Below are 16,888 nucleotides of genomic sequence, written 5' to 3'. Positions count from 1 at the left end.
GATGTAATGTTTTGTGTTTTATTTTTTGGTAGTAAATCTTAGTTGCGGTTTCTTACTATGCTGACAATTACAAACAGTTGTAAATTTTTTTCATAACAATCAGTTGGTTTGAATTGACTTCCTCTAGCAATTTAAATATCCTCTGGTGTCAGCTGCCTCTTCTTTTGATGCAGTTTGCATGTTTCATCAGAAGTGTAAAATATTTATTTTGCATCCATAAACTGTTTTTCTAGTTTGTGAGAAGACAGAGATAAAGGATTCTCTATACAGCCACTGCCTGCTCCTTGTTTCTGTTGGCTTGGGGGATTAACTTTTATCCCCCAGTATGTGGTTGGATGGAAATATTTGTATATTTTTGTTTCTTATTGTTATACTCATTTTAATGTCTTTATAACATTGGGAATGACCTGCTTCTTTAAGTGTTGGTTATAAGGGGTATTATTGACTTGATAGATGTGTTACCATTTCCTAGATTCTTTTGCTTCAGTTTAGTTTACACTTCATGACAAAAATGAGTGCCTATGGGATGTTAATTATTGTAATGCAATCACCTGAAAACCCCCTTCCTGTAACTCTTAAGTCAGTTAGCCTGTCTTCCACTGTAAATCATCACAGTGCCAACTAATCTGGGGTGATTTGGTTGAGAACTTGTCACAAAATACTCATAAGCCCTGAGTTTGAGTTGCATCTAATGACAGACCTAGTTGAGTATGAGACAAAAAATTTGTCCTTGCCTATGACACTGAAAACCACCACTGAAATAGTTGAAATGAATTTTGACAGATATCGTTGTTCTTCTACTGTTGTTTGAAAGGGTTTCTATTAAGTAAAGAAACTTATATTCTGTCAGGGTAGGAAATGGGAAGAGTTAGGTTGAAACTGGCTTTTGCTTTTAGTAATATATAAGAAGGTTGTTTATTGTATTCGCAGTCCTCTTGCTCTCTATGGAGAAACTTTGTCAAGAAAGGGAGTGAGAAGGATGGTTTATGCCATTTGTCTTTACACTGTTTTATCTGGGGAAGTTTCTTTCCTCCTTGATTTTTAGTAGAAAAGGATGCTTCAGATAGGCAAGATTGATGTTAGTGGAGCTGTGTTATAGTGGGAACAGAAAGGGAATAAATATATTGATAAATGGGGTTACTGAGAGAGATTGCTCAAAGGCAAGAATTGTTTCAAAAAGTTTCCTGGTTTGGGAGTTTGGTTTTGTATTCACAGGTTGAACAGGTATGGTACGACAATATGCTGTAACACCAGGTCTGATGTTTTGCAATGCCAAGACAGCACCTTTTGAGAGAATAGATCTTCTCAGAGTGCTTTGGGGAGAGCTTGATGGAACCTCAGCTCCTGCTTCCGGCTTCTATTGAGCTCATGCAAACACTGTGGAAAAAGCTGACTGGGAGCCTTGCCCTGTCATCAGCAGTAACGTTAGAGGGTCTGGGATATCTTGCTCCTGTGATGACCAGGGGCTCTTGGATTGCAGTGCTAAGCTCAGCAGAAGTTATGTGGGCACTGCAGGTGGAGAAGGCAAAATTTCATTACCCTCATTTAGGGGTATAGCTGAGTTCAAAGTCTGGGAGTTGAGTATAGACATCTCTGGGGTGACAGGGAAGTTCTTGGCTTCAAATCCAGTGAAGTCTTTCAGATCACAGCAGCCCCATGGAAGCCAGATGTGGGGGGGCGGTGGTGGTGCAAGATGCTGATAAAAAAAATCATCTTATTGACATCTATTTTTCTCCCACATGCTTTATTTTGAGATGGGTACAGACATGATGTCTCTCTGCCCTTCCAGTCATCTGTTGTCTGGCTGTTCCATGAATATCCTGATAAGAGGTTTTCCTTGCTGCATGACCCAGCGTGGGGCTCAGTCTCCTGTGGACATCAGGAATGTACCTTCCTCCTCTCTGGCTGTCCTCCATAGCTATCCAGCCTGATGAGCAGTTGTCATGCTGAAATAATTGACCTTTTTGGTGGTAGGAGAAAATAAGCAGCAGAAGAGATGTAAATGCCAGAATGATCAGTAGCTTGCTGGCTGGGATATTTCAGAGGCATTTTCCTCGCACTGTTGGGTACTTTTGAACTTGGTACTTTTCCATCTGAGACAAGTGTCCTGAGAAGTGTCATTCTTTTTTTACCTGGTTGATGCAATAAAAAGCTTTGTTGGCAGTGCTTGGTCTGGGCAATGCTAGTAAAGGAAGCAGCGCCCAGGCTGGAGCACTGGCCTGTTGTCTGTCTTGCATAATTGCTAGCATCTTCCTAGGCCTGCTTTTTGTCCCCTGCAATTAGCACCCTTGTAGATGATGCCAGGACACAGTCTGTGGAGAAGCATTGGCCAGGGGCTGTTCCCAACAGGCAGTGTGGAAAAACTCTCTCCGTTTCAGGGGAGAGGTGGAAGAGAGCACCATATGGATGTGCGTTGTAGTGGAGCACCTCTCATAGTATGTCTTCAGTGCCAGGGAATTGGCCTTGCTGGCTTTGTAAGGCATAGGACTTGAGTCAGCTTTCTGAATTTAAGTTGCTCTTGTACCTAACTTAATCTTTTTGATTGAATTCTGTATGAGAGCCTTGTGAAGTTGACCTGAGACTTTTTTGCTTTGTTTGTGTGCTCTGTTTCCACATGGGAAATACCCTTTTTACGATTTCAACCTTTCTTCACTCTCCTTTCAAATAGGTAATAACTGCAGCATTAGAGAGTATTTTAGAAGGCCTTTCAGAGGCTTAGATTTGCTCTCTCTCATTTTTAGAAGCATTTCATCCTGGACCCCACAAGCCTTGCTCTGGGAGTGGTTTTCTATCAACAGATTTGATTTTAATGAATGGATCAGCATTTTGGAACAAAAATATTCTGTGTCAGAATGTTCCTGTCTGGCTCTAGAACTGTATTCAGTAAAAGAAAGGGGCAAACTGAATTGATGGGCTTCCTGCTCACTGTATTCTTGCACTAAATGTTACCAACTTCTTGAAAGAAGTGAAGACTCTCTCTCTTATTTCACTCTCTGGCTAAACTGCTACTTATCTCTTATCTAGGCAGAGCTCTAGAGAGCAAAACCAATAAAGCCAAGCAGTAGTGAGATGTGGAATAGGTTTTTAGAGCTGTAGCGCAGGTGCCACTTGTCATTTAGAATTCATCTGGGAATACTTTGATGCCGTATTGTTCTAGGGGATGCTCCAAGCAGTAAAAACTCCCAGCTAATGTTTCGGAAGAGTAAGTGTTACTTCCAAAGAGAAAAACAAGGCTTACACTCCTGACTGCCCAGTCATCATACCATAGAAGATGACAAATAACACATTGTTGAATGTGGTAGCTGTGGTGTGAATTGTTTTTACATCTTCATAAACTGTGCCATGGAATTGCTGACTGCTTTTGTAGCCATAGCTTGCCCTGAATACGGTCTACTGGGTAGGATCTCTTCTTTTTCTTGTCTTGTGTAGTTTTGCCTAACAAAAAAGCCAGAACTTCTGTATCAAGTATCTTCAAATAAAGACTTTTATCAATAATGGAGATAACTTTTTCTTAAGTATTTAGCCTCTTTAACTTTATTGGTTTTCTCTTTCCTCTTAGTGTACATCAAAGAACCCTGAAGAACTTTTAAGATTATACTTATAAATGGGAATAGTAAAAGTTTTAAAAAACTTGTAATAGGTTCAAAGCAGCAGATGTGGTATCTTGCCTTTGGCTTCTAAAATATTTGTCTACAAGCTGTAAATTGAAGTTGGAATTTTGTTGCATGGACTACAAGTGAGCAGCTACAGTGTGTTTGTGCAGGGATGCCAAGTGAGCCATCAAAGACTTGGAACTACCAAAACTGGCCATTAGCTGGAGGGGTCATACTTCCCTTTTCTCAAAGGGAGGTGCCGTCTATGCTAGGACTACTTTGTTTCACCTCCTAAATCTCTAACTTTGCTGTTCTTCCTGATCTCTACTTCCAGTCTCCCTCTGTACTGGTTTGTTGTAGCCCAAAGAGCAAGTCCTGCACAGACTTGTGTAGACCACATGCCCTTTGCCAGGATGGGTAGTAGTAGCTCTAACTGAGCAGATCTGACTCTCAACTCCTATCCAGGAGTTCCAATGGATTAGCATCGGACAGCAGAGAAAGTGTCACTGTTTTGTCTTAAGTTCCTTTGGGATGTTTAAGACAAATTTCTTCTTCTTATGAAGATAGGCTCAGCCTTAGTCAGTACATAAGGGATTGCTGTCTGGCTGTTTTCCATGCAGAGTGGCTGGTCCTACAGTGGCCTTGGCTGTTGCCTTTGCAATGGTTGTGCATGCACAGAGTGATCTTTGGAGATGTAACAACCTTTTACCAGGTTGGCATTTTCTTCTCTGTATGTCAGACATAGTAGGGAGATGATATCTCCTTAGGTTTACTCAGTTAAATCAGTTTGACCCAAAGCATATGTGGTTTTGTGGGGGTTAAAATCAAGTAGGCTTGTATTGATTAAAGAGCCACAGAGATTGTGGATGTTTGTAAAGGGGGAAGCAGGTTCTGCTGTTGCACTGTTTTCTGCTTGTGGTTTATTTTTCACTTCAAGAGCAGTTTACCTTTTGCAGCGTAGAAGTGTGCCTTGGAGCTGTTGAGAGAAGCAGTAGTGACGCGTCAGGGGAATTCTTGAGCTGATGCTCTCCCTGCGATGGCTAGGCTGGTCTGGTGTGGACAAGAAACCAGTGATTCAGCTGTTGAGGTTCCCCTGAAACCTTTCAGTAATGAGATTATTAGTTAAAGATTGCTATATGATGTGGTTACTGTTTCCTTTTGGAGTAAGTGGTTTAGGAACCAAGATAACCCTTTCTCTCAAAAGGTTAGTAGTCCTGAGCACATAGATGGGTGTAGACCATTTTTGTCACTATAAATGATAGTCTTAAAATCTGTATTCTTAAAATACAGATGTATTTGCTAATGCTTAGCTTTTCTAGAAGACTCTTCCAAACTTTGGAAAGGATGTACTCAAGTGTTACAGCCTCACAGATGGTGTGGAAAGTGTCACTGTGGGCACACTTTGCATTTCCACATGTATGTGCTGAGGCTTGTCCCATCTTCTGAAGCTCATGAGATGGAGCCAGAGCTGTTTAAGTCCAGACAGTTGGAACAAACCTAGAAAAGTGGACTAGCAAGCACAATATTTTGTAGAAAATGAAGGTAAAATTATTCACTTTCACTTCCCTGTGTCTAAGTGTCATGGTGTTAGTTCAAGCTGAAGGCAGTATTGTTCCAATTGTCATTCCCCTTGGTTTTCTAATTGAGTTTTGCTGCTGCCTCTACAGATTATTACTAAACCATAAATTATTCTCCTAATGGCTATTTTCTTTTTCATTTTCATGCACATTTTCTCTGTCAAAGCTCAAGCCTTTAGAAGGTAGATATGGGTGTGTGTTCTCCTAGCAAACTGAAGAACAAAAGAGATTGCCTGCGGATCTTGAAACATTGTTAATAACAGCTAATATAAAAACCGAAGTGTCCACAATTTTTGCACAGCTTTGTGCAGGAAGATTCCTGTTCTTATTATAGTGTCATTGAATGTAGAATCCTCTCTCACCAGTTCCCAATTCCTGAAATTTTTATAGCATTGTCTTTTTATTGGGAAATCAAGATTTCACTCAGATTTCATTATCTCACATGCAAAAGTGGCAACGTGAGCGTTCATTTTATACCTTCTGTACCAGCTGCCTGCTGGGGTAGATTTTTCCCTGCCTGCCTACATGTGTGCTGGCTTCAGTTCTGCCCCTGACTTTGAAGAGACAGGAGCTAGCCACTTGTTCTACCAGGAGATAACGTTTCAACATAACCATGCCTGCCTTTTTCCGGATTATATCTGCAGCTGGGTGGAGACACTTAGAAGTCTCTGGAGGAGTCCAGGTCCATAATGTTCCCCTTCTCTTTTAGGTTGAGAGTGACCTTATTTTTATCCTTGAAGCTTGAGTTATAAAGGAGGTTATTAAGTTGACTGTCTTGCCATTATTGCCCATTTTTTTCCAGACAGACCTTCAATTAGTTTAGACTTCTTGCCAATGCAAAAATTATTTTTTGGCCATGAGGAGGTAAATTATCTCAGATTATTAAATTTATTGCTTCCTCTAACTGCTTTGTTAATGCTGGAGAGAAAGAAGAAATTACCCTTTGCCAGTTTTGCAAAAGGCTAGTTGGTTTTTGTGCTGTTGCTAAGTGTGTTCCACTGTGAAACACCCTGAAGAAAGCCATGTGCAGTGAACCCAACCTCAAGGGATAGTGATTGTATGAAATGGCTTTGATTTGGTCTTGTCTTCGCTCTTAACCTCAGTCGTTGTCTTGTCTCTTCTTTAATACAGATAGCCTGTTAAAGTAAACGCATCACCCTAAAACATGTGTGCACTCAGATTACAAACCACTGTCATGCTTGATTGCAGATGTAGCAGCAAAAAATAGAAAGTGAATTGTCTTTTCTCCCATTGGCTGTGCATCTCACCACATACTGTTATTTTCCTTGCTCTTTAGATATTGCTTGCATACAATTAGAGAATCTCCATTTCTATTTTTATTTCTTGTTTCAAAAGCATTTTAGGGTGTGACTTTAAAATGAAGAACTTAAAACAGGGGTTTTTTTTTTTTCAAGTACTGTCAAGCTTCTTCCTAGAAGATGTCTGATGCACAGGAAATAGGCCTGTTTAAGTACCAAGATTGGTTATGGGGTGCTTCTTAAACTGGTCTGCTGGAATTTCACTGACTAGGCTTGTGTTTGCAATCTGCAAATCTGTACAGGGCAATCTTCTTGACAGAGATGCAATGATGTTTTTTAACATGTGTATACATGTACATGTGTGTGAATACATACATGCTCCCAAATACTCATTTAACACAGCAAATAGATACACATATATAAATAATTTTGAAGTTAGTTTGTCTTGATTTTTGTATTGCTTTGGAGAAGTTTCATTATAAAAAATGAAAGGAGATGTTAACAGTACAAAGGAAACAGCAGCAACCAGTCTCAGTTCTTGCTTACTCCCATGGTTGGTAATGGCTAATGACATCCTTATTGCAAAACTTGGCATTGTCTTTTCTGAAGGCATGAATCCGCAGTATCCTTACTGTGCTTTCACATTATGAAGCAATTATTCATAATAGGTTAATTGTATTTCCAGTCAGATCATGTTAAGGAAAATAATGTTGCTAGAGGAAAAACATTTGGCTTGGGATTTTGTGTGCTTACACAAAAATTGGAACCTGCTATTATGTACTATTAAGAAGGATGTACTGCAAATCTGAAAAGTGTCTACTTTCATACTTGTATCTCCTTGCTTGTCTTTCCCCCTATTAAATAGTTCCTGCATGATAATGAGGAGCTGTGTTATGTGAAATGTTGCTGTGCTGATAAGAATGGTTCATGACATGATGATGCATTTATGGCACAGGTACCTGGAGCTGGAAAGCAGCGGTCATCGAAATGAAATCAGGTTGCATTATCGTTCAGGCAGTCATCGCTCTCACACGGAAGTATTCCCATACATTTTGGCAGATGATAAATGGCACAGGCTTTCCTTAGCAATCAGTGCCTCTCACTTGATTTTACATGTGGACTGCAATAAGTAAGTAAAGAACGTTGTTTTTTTAGAAGTTGTCACATTTGGAACGTTCCTGCTCTGAGTAAATTAAATGATAACATCTTGGGACTATGTTTTTCCCTTACTTTTCAGAATTTATGAAAGAGTTGTGGAGAAGCCGTTCATGGACTTACCTTTAGGTACAACCTTTTGGCTGGGACAGAGGAATAATGCACATGGTTATTTTAAGGTATGCATTCCCTGAAAGGAAGAGCAAACTTGAGTGCAAATAATTGAGGGACTGGAGCATCTTTCATGTAAGGAGAGGCTGAGAGAGCTGGGATTATTCAGCCTAGAGAAGACAAGGCTCAGGGGATCTCATCAATGTGTATAATACCTGAATGGGGGGGCGAGTGGTGAAGATGAGGGATGCAGACTCTTCATAGTGATGCCTACTGACGGGCCAAGAAGCAATGGGCAAAACCAAAATACCTGAAACTATCTGAATATAAGTAAACAGTTGTACTGTGGGGCTGCTCAGAGTAAGATTGCTATGGAAATACTTGAAAGCCATTGTGGACGCAGTCCTGGACACAACCTGCTTTGGCTGGTCCTGTTTGAGCAGAGGAGTTGAAGATCTCGGGAGGTAGCTCCCAACCTCAACCAGTCTGCATGTCTGTAATCGTAACAGTTCTTCAGGCCGTGGTATGTTGATATGCCATCGGCATATCTGATGCAGGGAGCTGTCTCTACCAAACTGGACTTCACCAAATAGAGCCAGATGTTTAGGGATTAGTTTCACCAAATGATACAGCCAACAGAAGCCGAAGACAGGGAAAGGTAAATGGCCAACTGCAACAGAATCCTGGGAAATAAACGGTCAGATTGTCTGCTTCATAGCTAGATGCATTTTTTTATGTATCAGAGCACTATGGTCTAGGGAATTCCAATTTCATTGCCTCTATAGAACTTACATTTCATCACAGTATCTTCTTGGCTCAGAAGTGAATGACATAACTAGCATCAATGAAAAGAATGTATTTTGCTCCAGAGGAAAAATATTTGTACGTGCTCTACACTTACTGCTTCTGCTTTAACAAATATATATAACAAGAATCTGGTATACAGCAAGATTTAAAACATGAATGCTATGTTGACCTGGAGTGTAAGTTTTGATTCCTTGGAGTCCACTAGGTAGCCCTCATTGGTCACAGCTGCTGTATCTCTTTGGCCTTAGCCTTCTCTGGAGCTGCTTTAACAAATGGTGGCATCCCTGTGGATGCCTTCCACACTGTAGCCTCATTTTCCTCCTTGTAGGCATCTTTTCCTTGAGCTGCAAAAATAGAATTAATGTTGATCACAGACCCAATTGCTTTTTAAAATGTGGCCTGCTAAATCTTTTTTCCTGTGTAAAACGCTTTGAATATGTCTTTCACAGCCGGCTCTGCCAGCTCTGTGCCTTTGTGCTGAAATTGAGTTTTGGGTGTTGAAATACTGTTTGTGATACTTAAATGGTAATTTATATCCTTGTTGTGTATGAAGTACAGAAGTCCAGTGGGGCACTCAGATTTGAAAACTGAAACATGACCTAACTTTCATTTTTCAATTCAATATGTACATCCTTTTTCCTCTGAAAGACTGAAACGATGTCTGCTGAACAAGCTGCAAAATTGAATTTCTGCCTTACATAAACTGACTCCAATAATACAATCAGAAAATATTAATGCATTACTTGAACTAATATCAGATACACTTCATTTATTTTACATGCTTATAATTAATATTTATTTAATATTCTTTTTTTTGTGCCTTCTCAGGTTTTACCTTTATATTCTTCTTTGCCAAATCATAGTCACTGTGAAGAAGCTGACTAGATGTAGAAAAATAAATACTCCAGTAGTGGACTTTATTTTTTTTGTTTCTTTTCAAGAAGGAGAAAATTAAACTAAATACCTGGAATATTTTGCCTTGGTTACAAATATAAACCAGTTTTAAATGCTGTGTATTTCTGTTAAAGAGCACAGGTACAGCATATTGTGCTAAGTGATTTCTTCAGCGTGATATAGTACCAATGATCAAACTGCAGCTGAAAATGTGACGGTCAGTGGTTCATCACTTTAGATGATGAGGACTTCCAATGCTTCTTAGGGTTTTGGAGAACCTGTATTTTTAGACACTCACTGTGGGACAACTAGTGATTGATTTTTTGAGAGGTGCAGGTACTTAAATGTTTCTGAAAATCAGGCTGCTTTGAGTGGACCAGGTGAATTATCCAGAGGGGTCAAGGTACTCAAAATTATTAGTCACTCTAAAAAAAAGATTTTATTTTGCTCTATTTGATTTTGGACCTAATATTGCTACACTAAACCAATGTGCTAGTAGGCATATTCACGGTAGGAATTATTTGTACCTGTTTAAGGTCTGAAGTCTGAAAAAGAATTCTTGCTACCAGATTTCTGGTACTGTGTGATTTCTCTCAGTACCTAGCACCCAGTGATGTGCTAATTTAAACCACTAGGTTCTTTAGGAGCCTGTGTAAAGGCTTTTGTACTCAAGAAGTCTTAATCTGGGGACCCAGGTGGCCTAGGTGTCACAACTCCCTGTTGTTGCTTTAGGAGAATGAGAAGGATCTTGAATTCCTGGCAATTGGCAGTCTGCTCATATTACAGTTGATACACGATGAATAAAGCTCCTGAAATAGTTGGAGGAGCTTTACTGTTGGTTAACAGATAAGTGATTTAAATACTTGCCTGTTAAGCGAAGAGTGTTTTAAAATTGAATGGGTTGGACCTTGCCCATTCCTCCTTTTCATGAAAATGCTGTAATGGTTGACATGAGTTTGAACTTCATGACGCTGAGGAAAGGAGAAGTTAATATGATGAGCCTTTTCGTGCACTCTTCAAAGAGGTCTTTTCTCCTGACATCCCTAACACATGCTGTGGGAGGTCCTGAAGTAGAGCCAAGTTTCAAGCACATGTATTTTTTCCACTACTGGCTAGTTACTGAAGCCCATTGAACATGGGGAAGAGTCTAATTGTCCTAGATCTTAGCATTGTTGTTAAAGGTGAAAGGTAGGTGTCTCTTAGTTGCCCTCCAATGACACCTGCTCTTCTGTTGGTCACCTAGGTTTCTAAGTCATCCCATGTCATTCACTTGAGGTCAAAATTGTGGTTCTTTGACTTTGCAGCATCTGTATGGGATGCTCTGTATATGTAGATGAAATGTGGACTTCTGCATTTAGTTTGCATTGTTCATAGTGTCGTGAAACATTTTCTTTATAAGCACGCTGAAGCATGTTGTATTTATTTTGCTTTTGCAGCTAAGGAGGAGTTTTGGAGATGCAGAGAGGGAGTCATGGATGAAAGGACATCTGGAGTGAATATAATAGGATAGCCCATTTTGAAATTACTGTTTTGGCCCTTGCTTTTGGAGAGCAGCTAAATGGCTGCTAATTGTATCTTAATGACTAAGGATGCATGTAAACTCTGCCTGTGGGCATGGGATCTAATCTTCTGGATGAAACTGGCCCTTTCCAGATGGCATAGTAGAATTTCATGCTAAACTTCCCATTCTCCCAAATTCTTGACAACACGGAGCTCCGCAGCAGTGTAACAAGTGTGTAGTTCCCCAGCATTCTGCATGCCTTGTGTAAAGATCTCCATTGAAATCAACACGAATGTGTTTTCCTTACTCAGGTTTCTTTAATCTTCACTTCTATTTTGACAGTTACAGCTTAGTGAAAAATCTGCATTTTAGAGTGTTTCAAAGTAATTGAAACTGCCGCTGTTTTTCAAATGAGTTTTAAAGGTCATTTTTTGCAATGGCTAAAAATATCAACAAATTCAAAACAACCGAAGTCCTGACACATAATTACATCTTGATGTTTGTCTTGTATCTTTAAAGATGATTTGGTTCTTATGTCTTTAAAAAGGATTTAGTATGCCTGTACTTGTATGTCTATCTATTTTACTTACTCTTTATTCTATCACTGCATTGGATCCAGACAAGAAGCTGTGTATTCATAAGTATTGCTTTTATTGTTTTTTTTTCTGTGTGGGCATTAACGTTTTACATAGTGAATGGAAAACATAATTTTGACAGGTGAAAATAATGCATCCTTTTCTCTTTCTCTCCACCTGCACATAGGGCATAATGCAAGATGTGCAATTACTTGTCATGCCTCAAGGATTTATTTCTCAATGCCCAGATCTTAATCGCAGTAAGTCTATTAATTCTTATGCCATAAAATGAAAGGTGTGCTTTGTAACTGCTTTCTGTCCTATGAGGTTTCTTAAAACCTTGAGTTTCAGTGTATTGGTTATCAACTTTGATGTGATTGAACTGTTTGTGAATGCATGGGTTTTTCTTAATTAATATGCATATTTCATTTTTTCTAGCTTGTCCAACGTGTAATGACTTCCATGGACTTGTGCAGAAAATTATGGAACTGCAAGACATTTTAGCCAAAACATCAGCTAAGGTAATGCTTGATAGGAATTAGGGCATGGGAGCAATGAGGGCTCTAAGGCTTTAATTGCTATCTTAGATTATTTATGCATACATGGGGATGTGCACGTGATATGTGAGGAACATCCCTGCATGATATGTTTATGCTTGTATTTATATATCTGTGCCTAGTGTCTATACATAATTATCAGCTTAGAGTTTTCTTGTGTTTTAATGTTTTTGTAAAACCATATCTTTTAATAGTAAACAGAACCCAAATCACTGAGCATGGAAAGGGCACAGATGCTCAAGAGCTATCTATTAGGCTAACAAGTCAATACACTTAGAATGAAATAGGTTACTGTGCTTATTGCAGCAAGATGTATTGGTCTGGGACTTGTCTAGACCTGAGCTGCCAAAGGCGTGTTCAGAAAGATGTGCAAGACAAGGAATTAAGAATGCAAAGAAGCATTTTCATTTTCCTGAGACCATCACACCAAAAGCATTCATATTTGCCAAAGAACATGGGCTAATCTTCTGGTTTTAAATGTCTACAGGAATGCTGTTACCTGGCTAATTTTATACACAAACGATAAAAATGCTTTGGTTGAAGCAGAGAAACAATTGCTAATGTGTTTTGAGCTTTACCTTTGGTTCTGCCTCTCTAATCAGATTCACGTCTTTGTGCATAATGTAATATCTCCTAATATCTGTAGGTAGTTGTAGAGCAAAACTCTTGGTCAGCTCACATACAGTTGAGAAAATGGGACCATACTCATTTGGACATACTTGCTTTTTCATCATGTCCCTGATGTTGTTAGTGAAAAATTAAATGCATTGTCTTGCTTCTTAATTTCCATCTCCAAGTAACTGATTGCTTAATCATATTGTATCTGACAATGATTGTTTTATCTTTGACTGCATTTTCCTACATATATTCTCATCTGCATGCTTGACAATAAGGGGGGTAGTTTCAATCATGTTTGTAATAATGTGGAAACCACTTACGAATTCAAAACACTTTTTTTGAACTGTAATATAGTTGTCCCAGGCTGAGCAGAGGATGAACAAGTTGGATCAGTGCTACTGTGAAAGGACCTGCACAATGAAAGGCATGACTTACAGAGAGTTTGAGTCCTGGACAGATGGCTGTAAGAACTGCACTTGCATGGTATGACTACAATTTGAGTGCAGACTCAAGAACTCTAGTATTTTCTCTGATTAGTTTTTTTGAGGCAAATAATGAGAACTTCCAGGTGCGTGCTAGGAAGTAACAACAAAGTGCTAGAAAAATATGGTCTAGACTTAAGGAATAGGATTAATCAATATGTGTTCCTGTTGTTTCAGTAGTGCCAGCATGTGTAGCTGTCCTGTATTTCATGTCACCATAGGCAGATGTTATGGAGTATACTTAGCTATTGTTATTCCCATGCACTGAGTTGTAAATGGTTCCCTCTAGATAATTAATTCCTTGCTTTTTGTCACTACAAACACAGCCCTTTTCTTAGCAAATGATTTAATAGATCCCTTGTGTCTGGTTCCCTTTGGCTGCCTTTGGTTACATCTTGACAAGTGAATTGAGTGAAAGAGTAAAATGTCAGGGTCATGCATGCACTGTTATATCACAAATGAAAAAGACTTGTTAGGTGGATGGAAGATTCCCAAAGGTATCACAATTCCACAAGTGACTGTAAGTATCCTTTCAGGTACCAAACTGTGGCATCTTTGTTATTGTCCATTCATGTAGAACCTGTTAATTTCATTTGAACTCGTTAAATACCTAATCCAAAAATGACTAGAAATTGGTGAAAAGGCTGGTGTCTGTACTGCACCTTTAGTGATCTGCTGCTATCTATAATTTGCTAAATAGTACTCCCTAAGCTTAATATGATTTTGATCTTCTTAGTTCTGGAGGGGTATTAATTTTATTTTTAGTTCTTTGATGAGAAGACAACTTGGTCCATGGTATCAAAACTAGCTGACAGCTATTTAAAAGTATTCTAATTTAATGTTAAATGTTACTTATTTTTGTCACATTTTTCTTGCAGCTATGATACTATTACTTTTTAGAATTGAATTGAATTGTCTTCTGCAAAAATCATAAAGCAGGGTATTGTTCTGTGAGGTTATTTCACATTAATCTGTCAGTGTGCTGCTGACTGGCAGAATGTTTTACCTCTGAGAAGATTTGCCTCAAAAAAAATTATTACTTCAAAGAACACATCATACATGTCTAAAAGATTGTATGCGTGATATTCTAAAGGTGTAGTTTCTGTTCTTGTTATTAAATGAACCATGTTAAAATGTCTGTGTGGTGTTAGAGTTCATTGCATTAAAAATAGATTTTTAAGATCCTGTGTCTGAGAACATCTGTGCTTTGCCAAATACAACTATCTGTTAAGCACCTTTCATTTTTCTAGAATGGTTCTGTGCAGTGTGAAGCTTTGATTTGTCCCCACTCTGAGTGCCCATTTGATTCTGCCCTGGCATATGTGAATGGAAAGTGCTGCAAAGAATGTCAATGTAAGTTTTGCTGTGGTCCTTCCTTCTAATGAATATTTTGAAATCTGTAAAGAAAATGAACCTTTCTGTAAATAAGGGAAAGAAGTGGTCAGGAAATGAAATATTTGGGTTGAGGAATTGGGAACTTGAACTTCTCTGAAATATTTTGGGAAGTTGATAACAAGAATATTTTAATTTTTCAGGTGTGGGCATTTTGTTTATTTGGTTTTTTTAAGCATAAATATTTATCAAGGTTTGAAAAGAAACAAGTTATTTAAAAAAGCCTTTCTGCAGACTTCCTTAGTCTGTTGCAGACTGAATGGTTAGAAATTCAAGAACTGCCTTGAGTTTTTGACCAGTGTTTCTGGCATCTGTTGCAAGAAGAATGTACTTTGAACTCTGCGTTGTAGTGCTAAAATGGAGGTTCAGATTTATGACTCTTCTGTAATTAAGGGAAGAAAAAACTTATACCAGACCCAAGAGACCAGCAAAAAACCAGACACCTAGAAATGTTCTTTCACAAAAGGTCAGACTGGATAGAGATAATTTAATATTGTCATTTAAGACAGGTGATTACCTTTCAGTTTTATAGCAGTTTGATTTTTTTTGTTGCAAATAGAGCCTGAGAAGGGGAATCTTAGGTTTGTCACTATCTAGATGAACTATGTATAATATTTCATGTTGATCATGGATGTATATTGCAAATGTATTAGTTATTTAGTCTAGTCTACGGTGGAATCCGTTCTTGAAATTGAGTATGAGATGCTCACACTCTATTCTGAAAAGGTTGAGATTTTCCTGTGTGGTTTTATCACTCTTCTGCTACATAAAACTTCATGCGGAGAAATATGTAACCAGTTAAAATGACATGTAAGATAAAATTCAGGAAGACATTTTGTACTCCATTGATCTTGCTCCCACAGGAGTTTATTAATATTTAATTGTGTTAGAAGTTACACAAACCATCCCATTTTATGAAACTACTCAAGTAGATTAATTATAATAGAGAGGAAATGTGAATTCAAATACTTTTTTAACCAGCAACAGAATTTCTATGCATATTAGATGATACAAGGAATAGGTAATTCAAGGATGTGAGATGCGTGGAGTTTGAGCCCCTGTTTGAATCTTTGACCATACTGGCAGAGTTTGAAAGCCTGACCCCCTAAAATGTTTTCGTAATGTACCGCCTGTGAACTGAGTTGGGAATTCTCTGTCCAGTTGTTAATGGGGAAGTGCTCACATTGTAAGTCTTCTTATGGAATTGTTTTTCTTGGGACCCTTGACAAAGGTCATAATGTGGATGAGCAAGTGGACACTGACCTTGTCATGCAGCATTAATACTTCTCCTTCCAATTAACATAAAGTTCTCATACAGCAAGCTGAAGTTTATCAAAAAGGCACTATCAGAGTAGTCTTAATTTTATCAAGAATTTTTGAGCTTCCAGTGTTAATTTTATGTCATTACATAATTCAGTTTGTAGCCAACACACACACCTATAACTCTCTTGAGAAACTACTAAAAAGATCAGACAAAAATTTTAAAAAATTATTCCTAACTTCATCCATGTTATTTGAAATGCTTAAATTAAACCAACCTTAGTGAACTCCCTGGAACAAAAGGATGGAGAGTGTAAATTGGAGTCCCATTGACAAGGTAGTTGAATTCCAGTGAAAAAGTGTAAAGAGTGGAAGTTAGAGACAATGGACACTGCAGGGCCTTCACATCAGGCTAATTTTGTGGAAATGCTGAGTTGTCACTGAGTTAATATATGTTGTGCCAGCTGTATCCTGTCATCTTGGCATCTTCAGCTGCTGAAGTCTGAGCTGATTGCAGTCACTGTGCTCAGTGACCACATCTTGCTTGAGGGGTCAGAGCTGAAATCATCTATTTGGGCAGTTTCTGAGAATAACTTCTCTTAAATTCTTAGAATGATATTGGTGGATGTGAACACAGATGGCTTATAATTGGGAAATGAGCTAATTAGTGTGTTGCTCAAGGAGCCACTGTCCCTGGTATTGAACAACTAATTGTGAACACTGAGGGAAAATTATGCTTAATGCACTCTTCTTGAGCTGAGTTCAGTATTTGTTTCAAGATATAACACAGTTGCAGAACTGTAGAATGGCTTGGATTGGAAGGCACTTTTAAAAGTCATCTAGTTCACCCCCGCTGTGATATGTAGAGATGTCTTCAACCAGATCAGGTTTCTCAGAGCCCTATTCAACCTGACCTTGAATGCTTCCAGGGATGGGGCATCTACAACCTCTGTGGGCAACCTGTGCCATTGTTTCACCATCCCCATTTTTTTAAAAAAAAATAATTCCCCATATCTAGTCTGAATCTACCCTCCTTTAGTTTAAAACCATAACCCCTTGTCCTGTTGCAGCAGGCCCTAATAAAAAGCTTATCTTTCTTATAAGCCC

General features: G+C 38.6%; 1 protein-coding gene across 2 annotated transcripts in view; it reads left to right on the top strand.

The window, feature by feature from the left end:
* NELL2 (neural EGFL like 2) overlaps positions 1-16,888 on the top strand; it is a 147,338-nt gene that overhangs the window by 24,313 nt on the left and 106,137 nt on the right. For both annotated transcript variants that reach the window (XM_069851926.1, XM_069851917.1), the window contains exons 4-9: positions 7,385-7,558; positions 7,667-7,763; positions 11,660-11,732; positions 11,911-11,993; positions 13,002-13,130; positions 14,380-14,482. In XM_069851926.1, coding sequence (XP_069708027.1) covers positions 7,385-7,558; positions 7,667-7,763; positions 11,660-11,732; positions 11,911-11,993; positions 13,002-13,130; positions 14,380-14,482 — 659 coding nt within the window. The remainder of the gene's footprint in view (positions 1-7,384; positions 7,559-7,666; positions 7,764-11,659; positions 11,733-11,910; positions 11,994-13,001; positions 13,131-14,379; positions 14,483-16,888) is intronic.

Source organism: Phaenicophaeus curvirostris, chromosome 1 (genome assembly GCF_032191515.1).
Source record: "Phaenicophaeus curvirostris isolate KB17595 chromosome 1, BPBGC_Pcur_1.0, whole genome shotgun sequence".
Taxonomy (NCBI): domain Eukaryota; kingdom Metazoa; phylum Chordata; class Aves; order Cuculiformes; family Cuculidae; genus Phaenicophaeus; species Phaenicophaeus curvirostris.
Note: the sequence above shows the minus strand (reverse complement) of the source record. Positions and strands in the feature narration are given on the sequence as shown.